This window comes from Cricetulus griseus, chromosome 2 (assembly GCF_003668045.3).
Source record: "Cricetulus griseus strain 17A/GY chromosome 2, alternate assembly CriGri-PICRH-1.0, whole genome shotgun sequence".
Lineage (NCBI taxonomy): Eukaryota > Metazoa > Chordata > Mammalia > Rodentia > Cricetidae > Cricetulus > Cricetulus griseus.
This window is the reverse complement of record NC_048595.1, coordinates 19,983,122-20,001,364: the sequence shown is the minus strand read 5'-3', so window position 1 is coordinate 20,001,364 and position 18,243 is coordinate 19,983,122. Positions and strand designations below refer to the sequence as shown.

The 18,243-nt window shown below is 47.9% G+C and overlaps 1 protein-coding gene across 5 annotated transcripts in view; it reads right to left on the bottom strand.

The window, feature by feature from the left end:
• Positions 1-13,224: 13,224 nt before the first annotated feature.
• Wdtc1 (WD and tetratricopeptide repeats 1) overlaps positions 13,225-18,243 on the bottom strand; it is a 61,752-nt gene continuing 56,733 nt past the window's right edge. For all 5 annotated transcript variants that reach the window (XM_027399568.2, XM_027399567.2, XM_027399570.1 and 2 more), the window contains 3 exons: positions 17,497-17,668; positions 16,231-16,423; positions 13,225-15,104 (listed from right to left, as the gene is read on the bottom strand). In XM_027399568.2, coding sequence (XP_027255369.1) covers positions 14,907-15,104; positions 16,231-16,423; positions 17,497-17,668 — 563 coding nt within the window. In that variant the 3' untranslated portion in view covers positions 13,225-14,906. The remainder of the gene's footprint in view (positions 15,105-16,230; positions 16,424-17,496; positions 17,669-18,243) is intronic.

The window sequence follows — 18,243 nt, the reverse complement described above, 5'->3', positions numbered from 1 at the left end:
CTTTCATGAATGACCCTGTGCAGTGTGAACCCTGTGCAGTGTGAACCCTGTGCAGTGTGAACCCTGTAGGGAAGCAACCCCTCCAACATGGTTTAGAATAGATTGAGTGCCCAGGAAATGCTGTCAGATGAGTTGTCACATTAGTTCTTGACTCAGTCACAGCACTTGTCTAACTTCTGTGCCCAATGTTTGCAAGGAAAGTGTGGGTCTTTGATATTCCTTTTCCAGCACTATTAACTTAGCACTATTAACTTATATGTCTTTTAACCATTGATTGTATGTACGGATGAGGAAACAACCAAAGTAAGTGTCCGGATTCTGCCACAAAGTTGGCAGTACTAACAAAATACCACATGGCTTCACGCTGTACTTAGTATAAGGTACAAATATCTACCATGTTTTTTTTTTTGTTGTTGCTTTGTTTGTTTTGGGTTTTGGTTTCTCAAGACAGGGTTCCTCTGTGTAGTTTTGGAGCCTGTCCTGGAAATTCACTCTGCAGACCAGGCTAGCTTCAAAACTCGTAGAGATCCACCTGCCTCTGCCCGCCCTGCTGAGTGTGGGGAGTAAAGACATGCGCCACCACCATCCTGCTATATCTACCGTGTTTTAATTTACAAGGCTCTGTACCTTCCAAATCGTCTTATCTCTTACGTCTTCACTATTGATTCCCTAACCTTTGAGCACTTGCTGCCATTAACCCTTCATACCGAGGAACATAGCACACCCCACCCCTGCCTTTAATGTACCCTGAACCCACTTAAACTAACTTCCATCAATCCTTCCAGACTTAGATGCAATGCCACTTTCTCAGCCAGCCAATTTTTGGCTTCCAGTTTTAATTAGAAAGTCCCTGTCACTCTCCTCTGGAACACCCCTTTTCTCCATAGTACATTTATAGCCTCGTATTGTTTGCTTCCTCCACTAGGGAGGAGTGGTTGTCTTCACTTCTGTAAACCCAGTACCTAGTATAGTGCTTAGTGGTTTTTAACCAATATTCACTAAGCCAGATCTGTGACAAACACTTATAGGCTTGGCATAATATTTTGGTAACAGGCTGTCTGAGCAAAGGGACCTAGCTGATCGTCTGCTACTTCCTTGTGCTCTGAGCCCTTTTAGGACGGGTTCCTGGAGGCTAGTGGGCACAGAGCTTTAGTATTATGTTCTGAAAGGGAGCCCTAGCTTTCTTCTTATAGCCTACATTATCCTCCCTTTGCCCTGGGTAGCTGCAGAAGTCAGGAAGCAGAGGTCATGTGGCTGTATAGCAGAACCAGCTCTGAGTCCTGTGGGCGTTCTCTCCCGGGCTTGGTTTCCACTACAAGCTATCACACTGCCCTTTCTCTCACACAAGCATCACCTTGGTTCTAACCCAGAGCACTCAGCTCTGGCCTGTGTCCTTGCCTCCTCTGCCTGCCCCCGCCACCCCCCCCCAAACAGATGGATAATCTCCATCAAAGACTATCGCTGCCTTCCAGGCTCAGAGAATCACAGCAGGGCCTGGAAGAGGCTCCTCTTACACAGAGTTTGTTTGAGGATTGATGGGGTTCAGAGCCACCCCTCCCCCAACACATACACTACCCAAAATAGGAATGACCATCTGGATCCATTTATGGGGCTGGGTGGGGGAGGGGAGGATGGCAGAGTGGAAACTGTCAAGCTGGTAAACCTTTGAGGGTTGGAGGCTGCTCGTTAGAGGAGTGAGTTTAGGGTGCCCCTGTTTTGGTGGGAGTCAGGACACCTCCTCAACTGACTCCATGCAGGACTCCCCGGAGCTCTCAAACCTCCTCTCTTAGGGCACCTCACTCATTCTGGCATCCAAGGCTCTTCCAGGGCTGACCCCAAATTTCCTTTCCTCATCTTTGTCCTTGAGATTTTGTGCCGCTGGCCTCACTGTACTGCACGCCTCCTGCCTTCGCTTACCCTGCGCCCTTTCCCTCCTCTTCCGCACCACGGTCAAGGTTTCAGACCGATGCTTCCTTCTCCTATGCTTCCAGAGCATGAAGGCTGTTTCCACCTATTGAATATTCATGTGAGCTAGCATTAGCATTAGCTGTTTACACGTCTGTCTCTCCCTGGAGACTGTAAACTCCTTGAGAAAGGGACTGACTGGATCTAATGGTCCCGATAGTCAGCAGGCAGAGACGGGTTGCTCAGGAGTGCCCTAGGAGCTGTTTTGTTGACCATATATGGTCCCTTTCTGCAGCAGCTTCTCAATCAGTGAACCTGCAAAGGTGAAGCAGCAGCACTGTGCTGGGGCTTCCTTGGCTACAGCGGCTTCCCTAGCTGCTGCTTGGAGGAAGTCCTAGGCTGAATGCAGGGTGTGGCACACCAGGGGGCAGTGTCTTTGATTTTGTAGATTTTGCAGTCTTTCTGCTCAGTCCATCATTACACTCTGCCTACCAGAGACTGGATAAGTTTCTCTCCCTCTCCCTCTCCCCCTCCCTCCCTTCCCCTTCCCCTCTCTCCTCCCTCCTTTTTTCATCTTGCCATCTCCATTAGGGCTTTGAAAATTTCCACACCTGAGAGGGGCCTGGAGGGGTCGATCATTTAATGCAAGAAACCACTGACAATTTAGTCTGAATCTTTAAATATCACAGTTCAGCTTCCTACTTCCTCCCTCTTTTGGGTGAATTTACCCAAGCAAGGTTACAAACTGTAGAGCCAGGGCCGAAATCTAAGTCTCTGACTTTGGGAAAGACAGTAAAGCATGAGGAAAAACATGTGGACTCGAGACATGGCCATCGTGTTTAAGATCTGAAGCCTCTCTGTCAGGAGCTGAAACAGCTGGGTATATAGTTCATTCGGTATAGTGCTTTCGTAGCATATACAAGGCCATGGGTTCAATCCTTGGCACTCCATAAAACTGGGCATGGAGCTGGGTGTGGTGGCGCACACCTTTAATCCCAACACTCTGGAGGCAGAAACGGGAGGATCTCTGTGGGGTTGAGGCCAGCCTGGTCTACAGAGCGAGTGCCAGATAACTAGGACACAGAGCAGTGGCTCTCAATATGCGACCCTTCAACACAGCTCCTCGTGTTGTGGTGACCCCCAACCATAAAATTATTTCGTTGCTAATTCATAAATTGTAATGTTGCTACTATTATGAATAGTAATGTAAATATCTAACATGTGACCTTCAAGGGCTTGAGACCCAAAGGTTGAGAACTGCTGACATAGAGAGAGACCTGTCTCAAAAATAAAACCACAAAGAAACAAACAACAAAGAATATTGGGCATAGTGAACACAACTGTAATATCAGCTCTTAGAAAAAGACCTTCATTCTAGAAAAAAAAAAAGAGAAATCTTTTTTTTTTTTGAACTTTCATTCCTTTTTATACAGATTCAGTAGTATTTTCAAGCAAACAACAGAAATGTTTGCTATCCCAGCACAGTAAGAAATAAGGCCTCTTTTTTTTCATATTGGCAAAACAAAATATATAAAAAAAATTTGTCACCCCTATCTTTTCAATAGATACCATAGTTCATGTCCTCTCATTTCTTCATCACAACACCACATTTGTTGTCTTAACAAGTCAGTTAAGTTCATAGTGTTGCTCCTAAATCCCTGGAGCATTAAGAACACTGGGTTCACACCACCTCAAGAAGACAGAACAGCTTTCTTCAGCTTGAGAAATCTTATTAAAACAAAACAAAACAAAACACTTGAGCCAGGCAGTGGTGGCACATGGCTTTAATCCCAGCACTTGAGAGGCAGAGGCAGGCGGATCTATGTGAGTTCCAGATCAGCCTGGTCTACAGAGTGAGTTCCAGAACAGGCTCCAAAGCTACACAGAGATACCCTGTCTCGACAAACAAAACAAAAAAGAAAGAAACTCCACAGGCTCCAAAGCTACAGAGAAACCCTGTCTCAAAAAACAAAACAATAACAACAAAACACTTGAATCTTTTACTTATTTATCTAGGTATTTTCCAGACAGAGTTTCTCAGTTTCTCTGTGGAATAGCCCTGACTATCTGGAACTCACTTTTGTAGACCCCAGCTATCTTGGGGTTGTGATGCCAGGGCAAGATAAGGATTCATTGTTAGTAGCAATTAGAATCATACCTCGCTATTGGAAAACCCATACCCACTTACTCTTACCATCCTTTGGGGCCTCCTTATGCCAAAGATAAACAGATAAAAGATAAATGGTGACAGTATCCATTTGCTGCAAAAATACACCCAAAGAGGTTGTTGGAGTGGGGGAGGGGGAGGAGTGTTCAGGAGGGATTTGTCTGAGGTGTAGGCACATATTAGAATCCAACCCACATTTGCCTGTCTCTACTGGAAAGGGGCGAATGATAAGAATAGGGAGAGTCAGCCAAACTATGGCTTATTAGGACCAGAACTTTTTTTTTTTTTTAAAGAAATAAGTGCAGTAGAGGGTAGACCCCTGAGTGCACACTCCTGCCACAGTGCAGAGTACCTTCCATCTCCCTGCCTTCCGTGCTGATGTTGTTAGGCCTGTGCCTGGCACACAGCGGGAGGCTCCCTGCTGCTTCCCATTGAAGGCCAATGCTCAGGGCCAGACACAATTCCCTAACTTGCTACTCTATAATTTTCAGATAATCTGGAAGCACTGGACTGGCAGGAACCTGGTCTATTGTGTGCATTCCCATTGAGCCAGTGGCCAGCCCAATGCCAGACACACAGTAAGAAGCTGAAACCTGTATTGGGAATATCAATGTAAGAAAATGTCTGTTGTGTTTTGGTGAAGATAAAAACCAGGGCCTTAGGCATGCTAAGAAAATGGCCTAAGATTTTTTTACTTATTTTTAAAGATATATTTTATTTTTATGAGTGTTTTGCCTGTATGTGTATCTGGGCACCATGTATATGCCTCGTGTCCTTAGAGGCCAGAAGAGGAGTTACAGATGGTTCTGAGCACCATGTGGGTGATGGGAGTTCCCTGCAAGAGTAATTTACCAACCACTGAGCCATCTCTCCAGTCCCAAGGAAATGACTCCAAAAACTGGTCTAGTAACCAGAGATCAGGGTTTAGTCCTGGAATTGCTTCATTCACTGTAGGGCCTGGGCAAGCCATCCTTTTTTTCTCTTTGGAATTCATTGTCCATGCTCACTTAATTTGGACATGGCCAGATTAGTGGATCTCATGTCTGGCTTCACTGTAGAATGAACCTGGACTGTTTCTAAGTAATGCATGGATGCCTGAGCTCTACTTCAAACCAATACAGAAGCTCTGGGTAGGAAACAAGGAAAACACTTAAAAGATCCTAGGTGGTTCCTATTGTGGCCAGCCATGTGCACTAGCCAACTTGTCTCTAAGGTTCTGCAACCACATTTGAGCACGATCTATAGAGGGAACACAGTGTTGGCCTCTGGGGCTACACTGGCCCACCACAAATGCAGACGCCTCTCTCTGTGATGTCTGCTTTGCTGAGCATTTTCTCCGTGTGCTCATCTGAGCTCCAGGCTCTCCAGCAGCAAGGCCAGAGGGAGCTTTGGATGAGCCACAGGAACTGTTTAAAAGTGGAACACTGATGACCTTTTTCCTATCTTATACTTTGCCCTTTCCAGAGTCATGTAGCTGGTATCATAATACATTTTGCCTTTACTGACTGGTTTTACTATGCATTTATTCTTTGCCCATTAAAATATTTTTAAAAAGATTTTATTTATTTATTATGTATACAACATTCTGCTTCCATGTGTATCTGCCCACCAGCAGAGGGCACCAGATCTCATAACGGATGGTTGTGAGCCACCACGTGGTTGCTGGGAATTGAACTCAGGACCTCTGGAAGAGCAGTGGGTGCTCTTAACCTCTGAGCCATCTCTCCAGCCCATAAATGCTGTATCTTATCCCTTTCAGTATTATGAGGTATGCCAGCTCTTTCTGTCATACAGCTCTATCCAAACTCAATCAGACTAACGCATGACAGCCACAGGGGCAAGCATGACTTCAAACATCTCTCCAGCCCCAAAACTAAGGCTATTTTTACTCAACTTTTTCCCCCTTTTTTTGTTTGTTTGAGACAAGGTTGCTCTGTGGCTTTGGAGACTATCCTGGAACTAGCTCTGTAGACCAGGCTGGTCTCGAACTCACAGAGGTCCACCTGCCTCTGCCTCCCGAGTGCTGGGATTAAAGGCGTGTGCCACCAATGCAGAGCCATTAAAATATTTTATGTGTGGTAGTTTGAATGTAATTGGCCCCATAAGCTCATAGGGAATGGCACTGTTAGGAGGTGTGGCTTTGATGGAGTGGGTATGCCCTTGCTGGAGGAAATGTGTCACTCTTGGGGTGGGCTTTGAGGTTTCCTATGCTCAGGATACCACCCAGTAAGTCAGTCCACTTCCTGTTGTCTGCCTATCAAGATGTAGGATGAGCCGGCGATGGTGGCGCGCACCTTTAATCCCAGCACTCGGGAGGCAGAGGCAGGTGGATCTCAGTTCAAGACCAGCCTGGTCTACAAAAGCTAGTTCCAGGACAGCCTCCAAAGCTACAGAGAAACCCTGTCTCGAAAAACAAAACAAAACAAAACAAAACAAAGATGAAGGATGAAGATAGAGGTTTCTGTCCTGCCAAGTCCCGCAGACCTTCAGTCCCAAATAAGCACACAGAGGCAATATTATTAAACTGTTGGCTGAGGGCTGGAGAGATGGCTCAGCCGTTAAAGGCTAGGCTCACAACCAAAAATATAAACTGTTGGCTGACGGCTTGAGCTTCTTACTGGCTAGTTCTGTTTTATTAACCCATTTCTATTAATCTCTATATTGCCACAAGGCTGTGGCTTACCCATAATCCGGCATGTCACTCCGCCGGCAGCATGGCATCTCTACCTCTGCCTGCCTCCGCACTCTGTCCTCTCATAGCCCCGCCTATCCTTCCTGCCTGCCTGCCTATTGGCCAAACAGTGTTTTATCCATCAACCAAGAAGAGAAACATATACAGAAGGACCTCCCCCATCAGTAGACTCTCAGCTCCAGCACCGCATCTGCCTGTACACTGCCATGCCTCCTGCCATGATGATGAACTGAACCTCTGAAACTGTAAGCTGCCGCCTCATTTAAGTGTTTTCTTTGTAAGAGTTGCCATGGCCATGGTGTCTCTTCACATGTGAGCCTGGAAACTCCTGAGACCAGAAGAGAGCATGGGTTCTCCTGGGGACTGGAGGTACAGACTGTTGTGAGCTCCCTTATAGGTGCTGGGAGTTGAACCCAGCCAGTGGTCTGGAAGAGCAGCTAGTGCTCTTAACCAATGAACCATCTCTTCAGCCCATTTTTTTTTCCAAGATAAGGTTTCTCTGTAGGTTTGGAGGCTGTTTTAGAACTTTCTCGGTAGACCAGGCTGGCCTCCAACTCACAGAGATTCGCCTGTCTCTGCCTCCTGAGTGCTGGGATTAAAGGCGTGCGCCACCACTGTTCATTTTCTTAATATTTATTTGTATTCATATGAAAAAAGGCTCCCCCCCTTTTTTTTCCAGGAACATTCCATTGTATGGTTGCAGCTAGTTTATCTTCTGGTCTTTTGAAGCACATATTGGTTGATTCCAGTTTGGACAATCATGAACAAAACACCTATAAATAAGTATGTGTTTTTATGCATATGCATGTGTGTTTTTAACATAGATTTAGTCTCATTTCAATAAATACCAAGGAGTATGTCTGGATTGTGTAGTAGACTATGTTTAGTTTGTAAGAACTGCAAACTGGCTGGGTGATGGTGCCTCACACCTTAAATCCCAGCACTCCAGAGATAGAGGCAGGTGGATCTCTGTGGGTTCAAGACCAGCCTGATCTACAGAGTGAGTTGCAGGACAACCAGAGCTGTTACACAGAGAAACCCTGTCTCAAAATACAACAACAACAACAACAAAAACAAAAAGAACGAAAAGAACTTCAAACTGTCCTCAAAAGTGAGTATATTAGCTAGGTGTTGTGATAGTTACTGCTTGTAATCCCAGCATAGGGGAGGCTTAAATAGAAGGCTCATAAACCTGGGCCAAGCCAGCCTAGGCTACATAGAAAGGCCCTTTTTCTGTTTATGTATCAGAGTATAATTGCTTCACATTGTCAGCATTTAGTATTGTCATTTGTTTAAACTATCCTGATAGATGTGTAGGCTTTTCTGTTATTTTACTATTTTACTATTCTGTAATGATATGTTGTAATGACAAGGGTTTTACTATGTAGTACTTGCTAGCCTGGAACTCTAGGTTTGGTTTTTCATTTTTTTTTAATCCTGAGTGCTGGGATTAAAGGCGTGCACCAATGCCTGGCCATTGATCTTATTTTTAATGTTGTACCTAAAAAATTATTACAAAACCCAAGGTCACACAGATTTTGTTATTTCTTGTAAATTTTTACTCTATTTTTGACAAGGTCTGTGTAGCACAGGCAGATCAAAAACTTGGGATCGTTTTGCCTCAACCTCTCTCTTGTGTTTTGCGTTACAGGCATAAACCACCATGCCCAGATCTTTCGTATATATATTTGAAACATTGTTTCTCTGTGTAACGGCCGTGGCTGTCCTGGAACTTGCTTTGTAGAGTAGGCTGGCCTAGAACTCACAGAAATCACTCTGTCTCTGCCTCGGGAGTGCTGGCATTAAAGGACTGGTGAGAGAGGTCAGAGGTTAAGGGTACTTACTGCTCTTGCAGAGATGCCAGCACCCACATGGCAACTTACAACTACCATTAACTCCTGTTCCAAGACATCCAGTGCCCCCTTCTGGCCTGTTACCTGCACTATGTGGCGCACATAACCGAATGCAGGTGTGCATGCACACACATACACAAAATTGGCTCACAGGTTAAGAGCACCGACTTGCTCTTCCAGAGGTTCTGAGTTCAATTCTCAGCAACCACATGGTGGCTCACAACCATCCATGAGATCTGGTGCCCTCTTCTGGTGTGCAGATATACATGGAAGCAGAATGTTGTATACATAATAAACAAAATCTTTTAAAAAATATAATAAACCTTTAGATTGCTTTTAGTTTTTGATATGACAATGTCCAGTTGTTCTTATGCAAGTAGACTATAGAAAGATTATACTTTCTCCATTGAACCGATTGCTCCTTCACCAAAGACCTTATTAATAGACATTCACCAAATATCTGTATTATGTGGGTCTGTTTGGGGACTATTAATTCCTTTGGTCTATTAACCATTTCTTGCCAGTACTGGACTGTCTTTATTACTGTAGTTTTTAGTGCATCTTGAAGTTGGGTAGTGCTGCTCCTTCAACTTGATTTTTCAGTATTGTCTTGGCTATTGCAGATCTTTTACCTCTCCATACAAACCTTGCAAGCATCCTGCTGATATTCATAAAATAACTTGCTGGGACTTTTGGAAATTATTTGAGGTTATAGAGCAAGTCAGAAATAGTTGACATATTAATGTTGAATCTTCCTATCCAAAGGAAGCACTGCCCATTTAATTTTATATTACCAATTTTGAATTTTTATAATATAGACTTCATACAGTTGGGCATGGTGGCACATGCCTGTAGTCCCAGCACTTGAGAGGCAGAAGCTGTGGATTATAGTAAGTTCCAGGTCAGCCAAGCCAACATAGTGAGGCCCTGTCTCAAAACATAAATCCTGTGTTTGCATATGCATGTTTGTAGTCACCTTGTACATTTTAAGAATTTTATTAGTGTGTGTGTGTGTGTGTGTGTGTGTGTGTGTGTGTGTGTGTGTGTACCATGTAAGCAGTTGTCTGTGAAAACCACCAGAGGGAATCAGATTCCCTGGAGCTGGAGTCAGAGAGCTCCGAGTGGCTCAATGAGGGTGTTCTGTTCTGTTCTTCTAGAAGAGCAGACATACTCTTAATTGCCGAGTCACCTCTGCAACCCCACTCCTAAAGTTTTTTAATTTTAGTATCCAGGCAGTGGTGGCACACACCTTTAAATCCAGCACAGGCAGGTATTCTCTGAGTTCCAAGGCCAACCAGGTCTACAGAGGGAATTCCAGAACAGCCAGGGCTAGACAGAGAGACCCTGTCTCTGTAACAAACACTCTTTCTGAGGGGTGAAGAGGTGAGCAGTGTACTCTGGGAGTAGTCAAATTACTCTGTATGTCAGTGTGATGGTGTATATCTGAAGCATACTTCAGTGCCGTATCAATTAATACTGGTTCATTCATGATAACAAATGTATCACAGTGCTATCCGTGGCTTGGATAAGAAATGCCCAGCTAGGTGGCACTGCTGACAGGTGATCAGGGCTTTGTATTGCTAACTTCAATTGTTAATCCATCAACTGTGGGCTATTAAGAGATGAAGCCTGGGCCGGGCGTTGGTGGGCAAGCCTTTAATCTCAGCACTTGGGAGGCAGAGGAAGGCGGATCTCTGTGAGTTCAAGGCCACCCTGGTCTCCAGAGCAAGTGCCAGGATAGGCTCCGAAGCTACAAAGAGAAACCCTGTCGAGGAGAGAGAGAGAGAGAGAGAGAGAGAGAGAGAGAGAGAGGAGGGGGCTGGAGAGATGGCTCAGCAGTTAAGAGCACTGACTGCTCTTCCAGATGCCCTGAGTTCAATTCCCAGCAACCACATGGTGGCTCACAACCATCTATAATGAGATCTGGTGTCCTCTTCTGACCTGCAGGCAGAACACTATATATAAACTATATATAAAATAAATAAATTAAAAAAAAGAGAGATGAAGCCTGATTGGAGGAGAAAGGTTACTGGGTGTTTTCCCTTTTCTCTCTCTGGTTACTATGAGGTGGGCAACTTTCCTTTGCCCCTTATCTCACCATATTTTTACGTTGCCACCGGCTGAAAGGCAATGGGACCAGCTATTCATCACCCACAGCCTATGAAACCCTGAATCAAAACAAACATTTCCTGCTTTAAGTTTGTTTTCTCAGGTATTCTGTCACAGCAATGAAGAAGTGACCAATATACAGACTAGTGCAAGGATCAGTAGTAGGGAACTACCCAGGGAGAGGTGCATGGAACTCACTGTTTGTGGCCTAAACTGAACTAAGCTGGCTATCTGAGCATGCAGTAACTTCCCCAAATTCGGCCAATCATCTGCCAAGGAGCTCCCAGCAACAGCTGTGTGCCATTAGATAACCTGCACCAGTCTCCAGTCACCAAGAAAAGACCCTGAGGCCAGCGCTGCAACTTTCCCTTCCCCTGGGTGGGTGGGGGTATATCAGGCTTTACCCTTCCTAAAATAAACTGAGCTTGCTACAGTCTCCCAGAGTCTGAGCCGTTGACTCTGCGTCTACTCACCCCCTCCAAGAGGAAGTTCAGTGGGACAAAACAGCAGATCAAAGCAACGGTGCTGCTTTTTTGTACATGGTACAGACACAGGTGTGCAGACCAGAGCTTGCTGTTGGCTGTCTTCCTCCATTGCTTCCCTCTTTTTTGAGACAGGGTCTTTGCATTGAACTGGAAGCTCACTAATTCAACCCAGCTATCCAACCGGCTGACAAACTCTCCGAATCCTCTGTCCCTGCCGCCCCAGAACTAGGACTACTGCCGCATACCAATTAAGTCATCCCCTGTCCAGCCCCTCAATTTTCTGGAACTGGAGTTATAGGTGGTTGATGTGTGTGCTGGGTAGAAAGCCTGGGTCCTCTGCACGATCAATTGCTTAAAACCACTGAACAGCTCACGCACCCTCTTGGTAAACTCTAATGGCTCCTCCTTGTCTGCAGGACCTGTATCTCTGAGGACATGGAATCCTCCAGTTAGCCCCTCCTGCCCACCATCTACAAGCTGGGTCCACAGAGAAACACAACAGTGCATTATTTCCTTACCCTGGGACACTGTACCTCTCTCAAATCATCTGGAACTATCTTGAGGCTTCTGGAGACTCAATTTGGGACACAGGGTCTTTGTCTAGTCTGTGTCCTGACCTGATAAGGTCCAGCAGTCAGTCCAGCTTGGGTCTTCTGCAGCTACAGAATAGATTCTCAAGTTTCAAGTGGAACTGTTCTTGTGGCACTACAAGCCCTAAACTGTATCAAGGGGCCTTATGTTGTCCTGGCAGCCTGTCGACAGCAAACAGGAGTAGTTTAAATTTGAGAGCTACCAATACCTACTGGTCATGGAGAAAACAACCAACTTGTGGTAGTCTGCAGTTTCGTTATGAGACTGCATTGCACTGCTTTTGACTACATTATTTCAAAAAATTGGGCTTTGGGGGGGTGTAGTAACACACACCTTTAATACTGGCACTAGGGAGGCAGGTGGCTTTGTCTACCAGGACAGCCAGGGTTACATAATAGAGTGACCCTGTCTCAAACAAAAACACAATGTTGGGTTTTGAGCAGTCACTGTGATAAAAACAACAAATCAGTGTGGAATTGGAATGATGGGTGGTGGTATTTGCTTTAAATAAAAGTTTGAGAAGTCATGTAGCTCCCAAGTACATGGATCCCATCAGTAACCAGCTATTTAAGAAAAAGACAGAGCTGGGGGTGTATCGCAGTGGATAGTGCTTGCCCAGTATGCACGATGCCCTGGGTTTCACACCTAGTATGCAATAAACTGGGTGTGGTGGTGGTGTTCATCTGTGATCCCAGCACTCAGGGGATGGAGGCTGGGGGATCCTTTCAAGGTCATCCAAATCCAAGGCTGCCTGAGCTAGAGACCCTGTCAAGTGTCTCCTAATTTATCTGCATTATTCTTTAAATATAACTAATTTGCCAGGACATAAAAACTCTTAAGTGATTTGACTTACACCATACATTGAACTCAGCCATTCTTTGCTTGGGGGTGGGGGAAACTCCATGAAAATGGTGTGAGCTGAGAAATTCTGGAATCTTCTAGATTAGGAAATCACACAATATAGGATGCTGGGTGGGGGGACACCTGTGGGTTCTGAAATCCATTTAGTATGCTACAACTAGAATTTTTTTCTGTAGTAAAACAGAAAGGGACACAGAACACAGGGCATGTAGCAAGGGGAACACTGCTGTGTAAAACATTCGCTCCTTATAATACGTAGACAAGAAACATGCACCTTTTGGATCCCAGGGTGGAATGTGTATTTCTGATTCAGCTTCTAGTTTAGATAATCTGAAAAACGACTAAGATTTGAAATCCCTCATTTCACAGGGAGAAAGCCAGAGACGAAAAGCTGATTACTGGGCTTTGTGCTCGGCCTGCTGGGCTCAGTGGCCGCTGTTCATGATGGCCCTCCCAAGGCAGATCTCATCCTGCAGGGGTGCGGCTGCTCCAGGTCAGAGAGCCACAGAGTGGAGGGACTCAAGACCCATATGTAGCCCAACAAATGCCACCAGTCACAACTAGAACAAAATGGTTTTAATCAATTGCGTCACCCTCACTCTCCTGGGAGCAGAGCAACAAAAAGGCTCGGCTCCTGCCCCCAGAGGACAGTAAGGCTTATGTGTCTCTCCACACTGCAGGGCCCAGGCTAGGCAGATGGGTGGGAGACAGGAGGCATGGAGGGAGGAAATGGCAGGTGGCTTGAACATAGGAAAGCAAAGGGACCCTGGCCAGTTCTTGTGCCCCAAAGGCCTAGCCCAACACTCCCTCTCGCCCTCCCTGGCTTGAGAAAGGTCATGAGGAAGAGACAGGGGAGCAAGTCCCAGCAGCAGCAGCAGCTGTTTCCTTCACCAATAAATACACTTCATTACCAAGCTACAAGAGAGGAGTGGGGAGAGGACCTGGGGTGGGCAGGGAGGGGGAGAAACTGCCACCTGTGTCGCTGAGATTAAAGCAATGAGATGGTGCCAGACCCCCCACCACTAGCCTCACCCCCCAGTCTTCTTAAAACTGTGAAAAGCTTTTAACATGGCCTCCTGTCTCTAGGGCTGCTCACAAGCTTGACTGAGAGGAGGCACCTGGCAGAGGAAGGGGCGAGGGAGGGAGGGAGAAAGGAGGGAGGAGGGAGGGACTTCTCCCCGGAGGCTGCAGCTGGAGGGCTGCAGCCCAGAAGAAGCACACAGGGAGGCTGGGTTGAACCAACTCCCACCTCTAGAGCAGGAGCCAAGGGGGCAGAGGGAGAGGGAGGCTTGGTGGTGGAGTGGCCGCTGTGTCCAGTGTAAAGCTTGGGGGGCTGCCAAGGAGGGATAGCTGAGCTAGGGACTTTCCCACCCCCTCTCCCCAAAGCAGCAGGGGACAGAGAAAAGCCATCACTTCTTTGGTCTTGGTGGCGGCTCAGCACATGGGTGGGAAGGAGGGCAGAGAGGGTGAGAAGGGGCCTTAGGAAAGCGCCACCTCAGCAGAGTAGGCCTGGCTGGGAGCTCTGGCAGAAAGGTCACAGTGAGGCCGAGGAGCACCCCAGGAGAGTGGCCATGGCGCAGAAGTACTTGCATGGGCAGGTGGGTGGGGATGAGGTGCCCCACCCTCCTGTCACATCATAGGAAAGGCAAAGCCCCCAGAGACAGCCTAGGAAACCAGGTCCAGGAGGGGATGAGGAAGCTCCACTGCCACCAGGGCAGGTGGCCTGACCTTGCCACTCCAGAGCTCCCATCTTTCCCAGGCTTCCACCCTAACACTGGTGGCTGTGAAGGGACTGTCCAGAAAGACCACAGGGGAGCTAGCCCTGTAGGCGGGAGCGAGAGTGGCAATAGGCCAAGGCAAGCCGTTGCCAGCGGGGAGTTCCACTCCCTCTCTGCTGCCAACTGAAGGGCAGGACAGTCCTTGAAGACAACTTCGGCTGGCTCTTGCCTCCCCACTGAAGGCAGAAGGGGTTTTGAGAAGGGCCAGAGCCTTCCAGAGACACAGAAGCAGGAGGTGAGGGCAGACGGAGGGGCTTCCCCTCCTGCTTTTCTGCTCAGGGCTGGGGACAGTCAAGGGACAATTAGCCCAAGAGTCTGAAAGCCAGCAAGTTGCAGCAATCCCCACCCACAATGCCAAACTAACAAACAAAACAGGGGAAATTAAAAATGGGGGTGGGAAGACAAACCAAAACAGAGCCCAGCCCTCTGATCTCCTGCACAGGGCTGGGGATGGGCTAGGACCATCTAGCTGGGCCGGCACTGCACCTGGCCCTCTGAGCTGTCCTCGTCATCAGAGGCCCCCGTGCCCCCACTGCTCAGGCCTGTAATCCGGTAGCCCATGTCCAGCAGCATTGCCTCCAAGGGATTGGCATTCATGCGCCGCTGGTTGGCCTGAGAGACACCCTCCATATCCTCCACAACTCGGCCTGTGAGGTCTTCACTCTGTGAGAAAAAGGCAGTTCCAGTGAGCTCAGGAGGGAGGACAGCAGGATAGGAGGGGGCGCATGCTGGGGAGGTGACCACACATACGGGATACATGGGGGAATTCCCACTTCAGAATATGTGACAAGAGATCACACCAGTGTGTATCTAGGGGGCATACTAGGCAAAACACTTTGGGAGGGGATAGGTACACAGGAATACATCTGGGTATGGGAATGCATGGGGAGAGCACATGTCAGCTTGGGGGCCAGATACAGCCCCCCCCCCCAGTCCTTCCTTTATATTCTCTCTCTCTGGTTTTTTTGAGACAGGGTTTCTCTGTGTAGCTTTGGAGCCTATCCTGGCACTCACTCTGTAGACCAGGCTGGACTCGAACTCACAGAGATCCACCTGCCTCTGCTTCCTGAGTGCTGGGACTAAAGGTGTGTGCGACCACTGCCTGGCCTGTCTTTTCTCTCTTAAGGAAGTCTCCTATGGGGGTCCCGTCTATAAAAGTCACATTGAGTCAGTTCTGGATTCAGATCTACCGTGTGACCTTCAGCCTGCCAGCTGCCTCTGGAAGGCTCACCTGCTCATTGGCACTGACAGCAAAGGAGGCCACACTGGCCTAAGTGTTCTGTGGACAAGACTGCACAGGAATCACTTCTTAGACCTCACAGCATCCTTTGGAGTTGTATCACCCCCATGGTTAAGTCTCACAGGCAGTGAATGAAAGGGGTAGACCTCAAACTTAAGGTTTTCAGACTCCAAAGTCTGTGGACCTCACTGAGACTTGAGTCAGACCTCAGAGCAGCTTCTGAAGAGAAAGGCCTCTGGGGAGCTTAGGGCACTCTCTTGAGAGGCTGGTCCAGTCCTGTCTTCCTTTTTGCATACCTGCTCTTGGTGGATGGGTATTTCACCTTCACATCTAGCTCAAGGAGATGTTCCAAGACTGTGAAAGCCAGTCTCACCCCAGAAATGCCCCACTGTACTTAGGACTTCCTGGGCCCGGGGTTCCCACCTTCCCAGCAGCTTCTAGGCTATATGGCTCATTCCCTTCCCCAGCACTGAAGCTCAGCCCGAGGCTCTAAACACAGTCCCTACGCTCCTTGTTGTCTGGCTTTGGCCACCTTGCCTGTGTCCTCACCTCTGGCCGTGGATTCCAGAGTCGCACAACAGGGTCAATGCCACTGGTGGCCAGGAAGCAATAGCTGGGATGCGGCTGCAAGCAGTTGACAATGGACTCATCCCCCTGGAGCACTCGGACTAAGTTGGTGGTTTCCTTTTCCCAGACGAAGAAGGAGCCATCATCAGAGCCACTGACGATGTATTGAGCGTTGCTGGCAGGGGACAAATGGCAGGAAGGTCAGGTGGGAGACTGGCCTAAAGCCTCAAGTAAAGGCTTGAGGGAAACGGCGAAGCCTGGGACCACTCAGTCCCCCACACTCAAGGAGCTACCCTTGACTCAGAACTCTCCTAGGCAAATGGTCTTCCTCCTCCATACTACAGGTACTAGTCATTACTGTATGAAAATTCAACATCAGTTGGGGTAGAGGACTGAGCACACCTTTGATCCTAATACTCGGAAGGCAGAGACAGGTGGATTTCTGTGAATTCAAGGCCAGCCAGGTCTACAGAGAGTCCCAGGACAGATAGGGCTACACAGAGAAACCCTGTCCAGAAAAACAAAACAACAAAAAACCCCAACAAAATAACAACAAAACACCCAATATCAGTGATTCTCTGGGTCCTTCCAAGATGGTACCACAGTATCCCCAAGGTACACCATTACCTCCTTGGTGTTGGACTAACTCTTGTATCCATCGCTTAGGTCTCTAAGAACACCCTCATCTAGTTAAGGCTCACTCAGAACTCCAAGACTTCTTGGGTCCAGCTATCAAATCCTACAGTCCACCCACAACACAGGCCTCATAACTGTGAGCCCTCATCTTGGCAGAGAAGACTTGCTTGATTTATGTCCTTGTGCCTTACCTACCCAAAGGGTATAAACGAAGGAAGGATGGGGCTTAGGGTGGCAGTGTCTGAGAATACAGGCTCTGTCCCTCAGTACCTAGGGCACAGTTCCAAGCACAGTGGTCTGAGGTGCCCAGCCTTTGACAGTTGTTGCCTCCCCTTTCAGCAGCAGAGAAAAGCTCCAACTGCCCAGATAAAGCAAGCAAGCTCTGGGATAGGAGACAGAGTCGGGAGGGGCAGAGGAGACTGCTCCAGCACAGTGCTGGATGCTGCATTCAGGGCAGTCTGCTGTGACTCCTGAGCGGTACATGGCTGGCTTCACCGAACAGACAAACAGAGCCTAGCAGAGATACCCAAGGGCAGGCCACAAAGGCGGGCCAGGCAATGAGTGGCCACAGCCCACAAACTCCTGCTGCCAATTGTGATACGGGCCTCAGACCTGCCAAAGAAGTTTGCCTCCTTGATGTCTGTTGTGGTGTTGCAGTGGCCACAGTAGCGGAACTGATAGTCGTAGCTCCGTTCCCGTAGCACCATTTCATCCTCTGAGATGGAATCCTTGCGATTTGTGCTGCGGAGGCGAACTGGACCGCCACCAGCTGCCTTCTTCTCCTCTGGAGGCAGAGATCAAGGAGAGGTGAGAGGCTTTCCCCCACATGCTCACTGGCTCCTCTAGCTCTGTCTGCTTGCAGTCCAATGCTGGAGACATGTGGCTGCCCACCTCCACCCTCACTCCAGAAACTGAGAAGGCTGCATGGATAAGCACCACTGCTTTCAGCCTAACAGTATTCTCTGAATGAACAAATCTGCGCTAGGCATCTCCCTCCAGCGAGACCGTTTTCCATGTTTGTAGTCCATATTACCACACCCCAGCTCTCCCTACAACTCTAGCAAGAGGAACTGGGCAGGCTCTGTGTGCGCTTAGGTGGCACTGGTCTGGAGGCTATGCTGTATGCATGGCCACACACACACAGTTCTACCCGGGGGAGCTGAGCTGAGAACTAAGGCATCACAGATGCCCTAGCCACCGTGTCTGCCACTCTTGCAAGACTGAAACAAAGGCAACAAATACCACTTGCCCCTCAGCCCAGTAAGCTGCCACGGCCCAGTCTGGAAACAGGTGGGAAGGCCCAGCTGGAGTCCACATAGCCTGACTGGCTCAGATGACTTCTGTACCTGGCATCTTGAA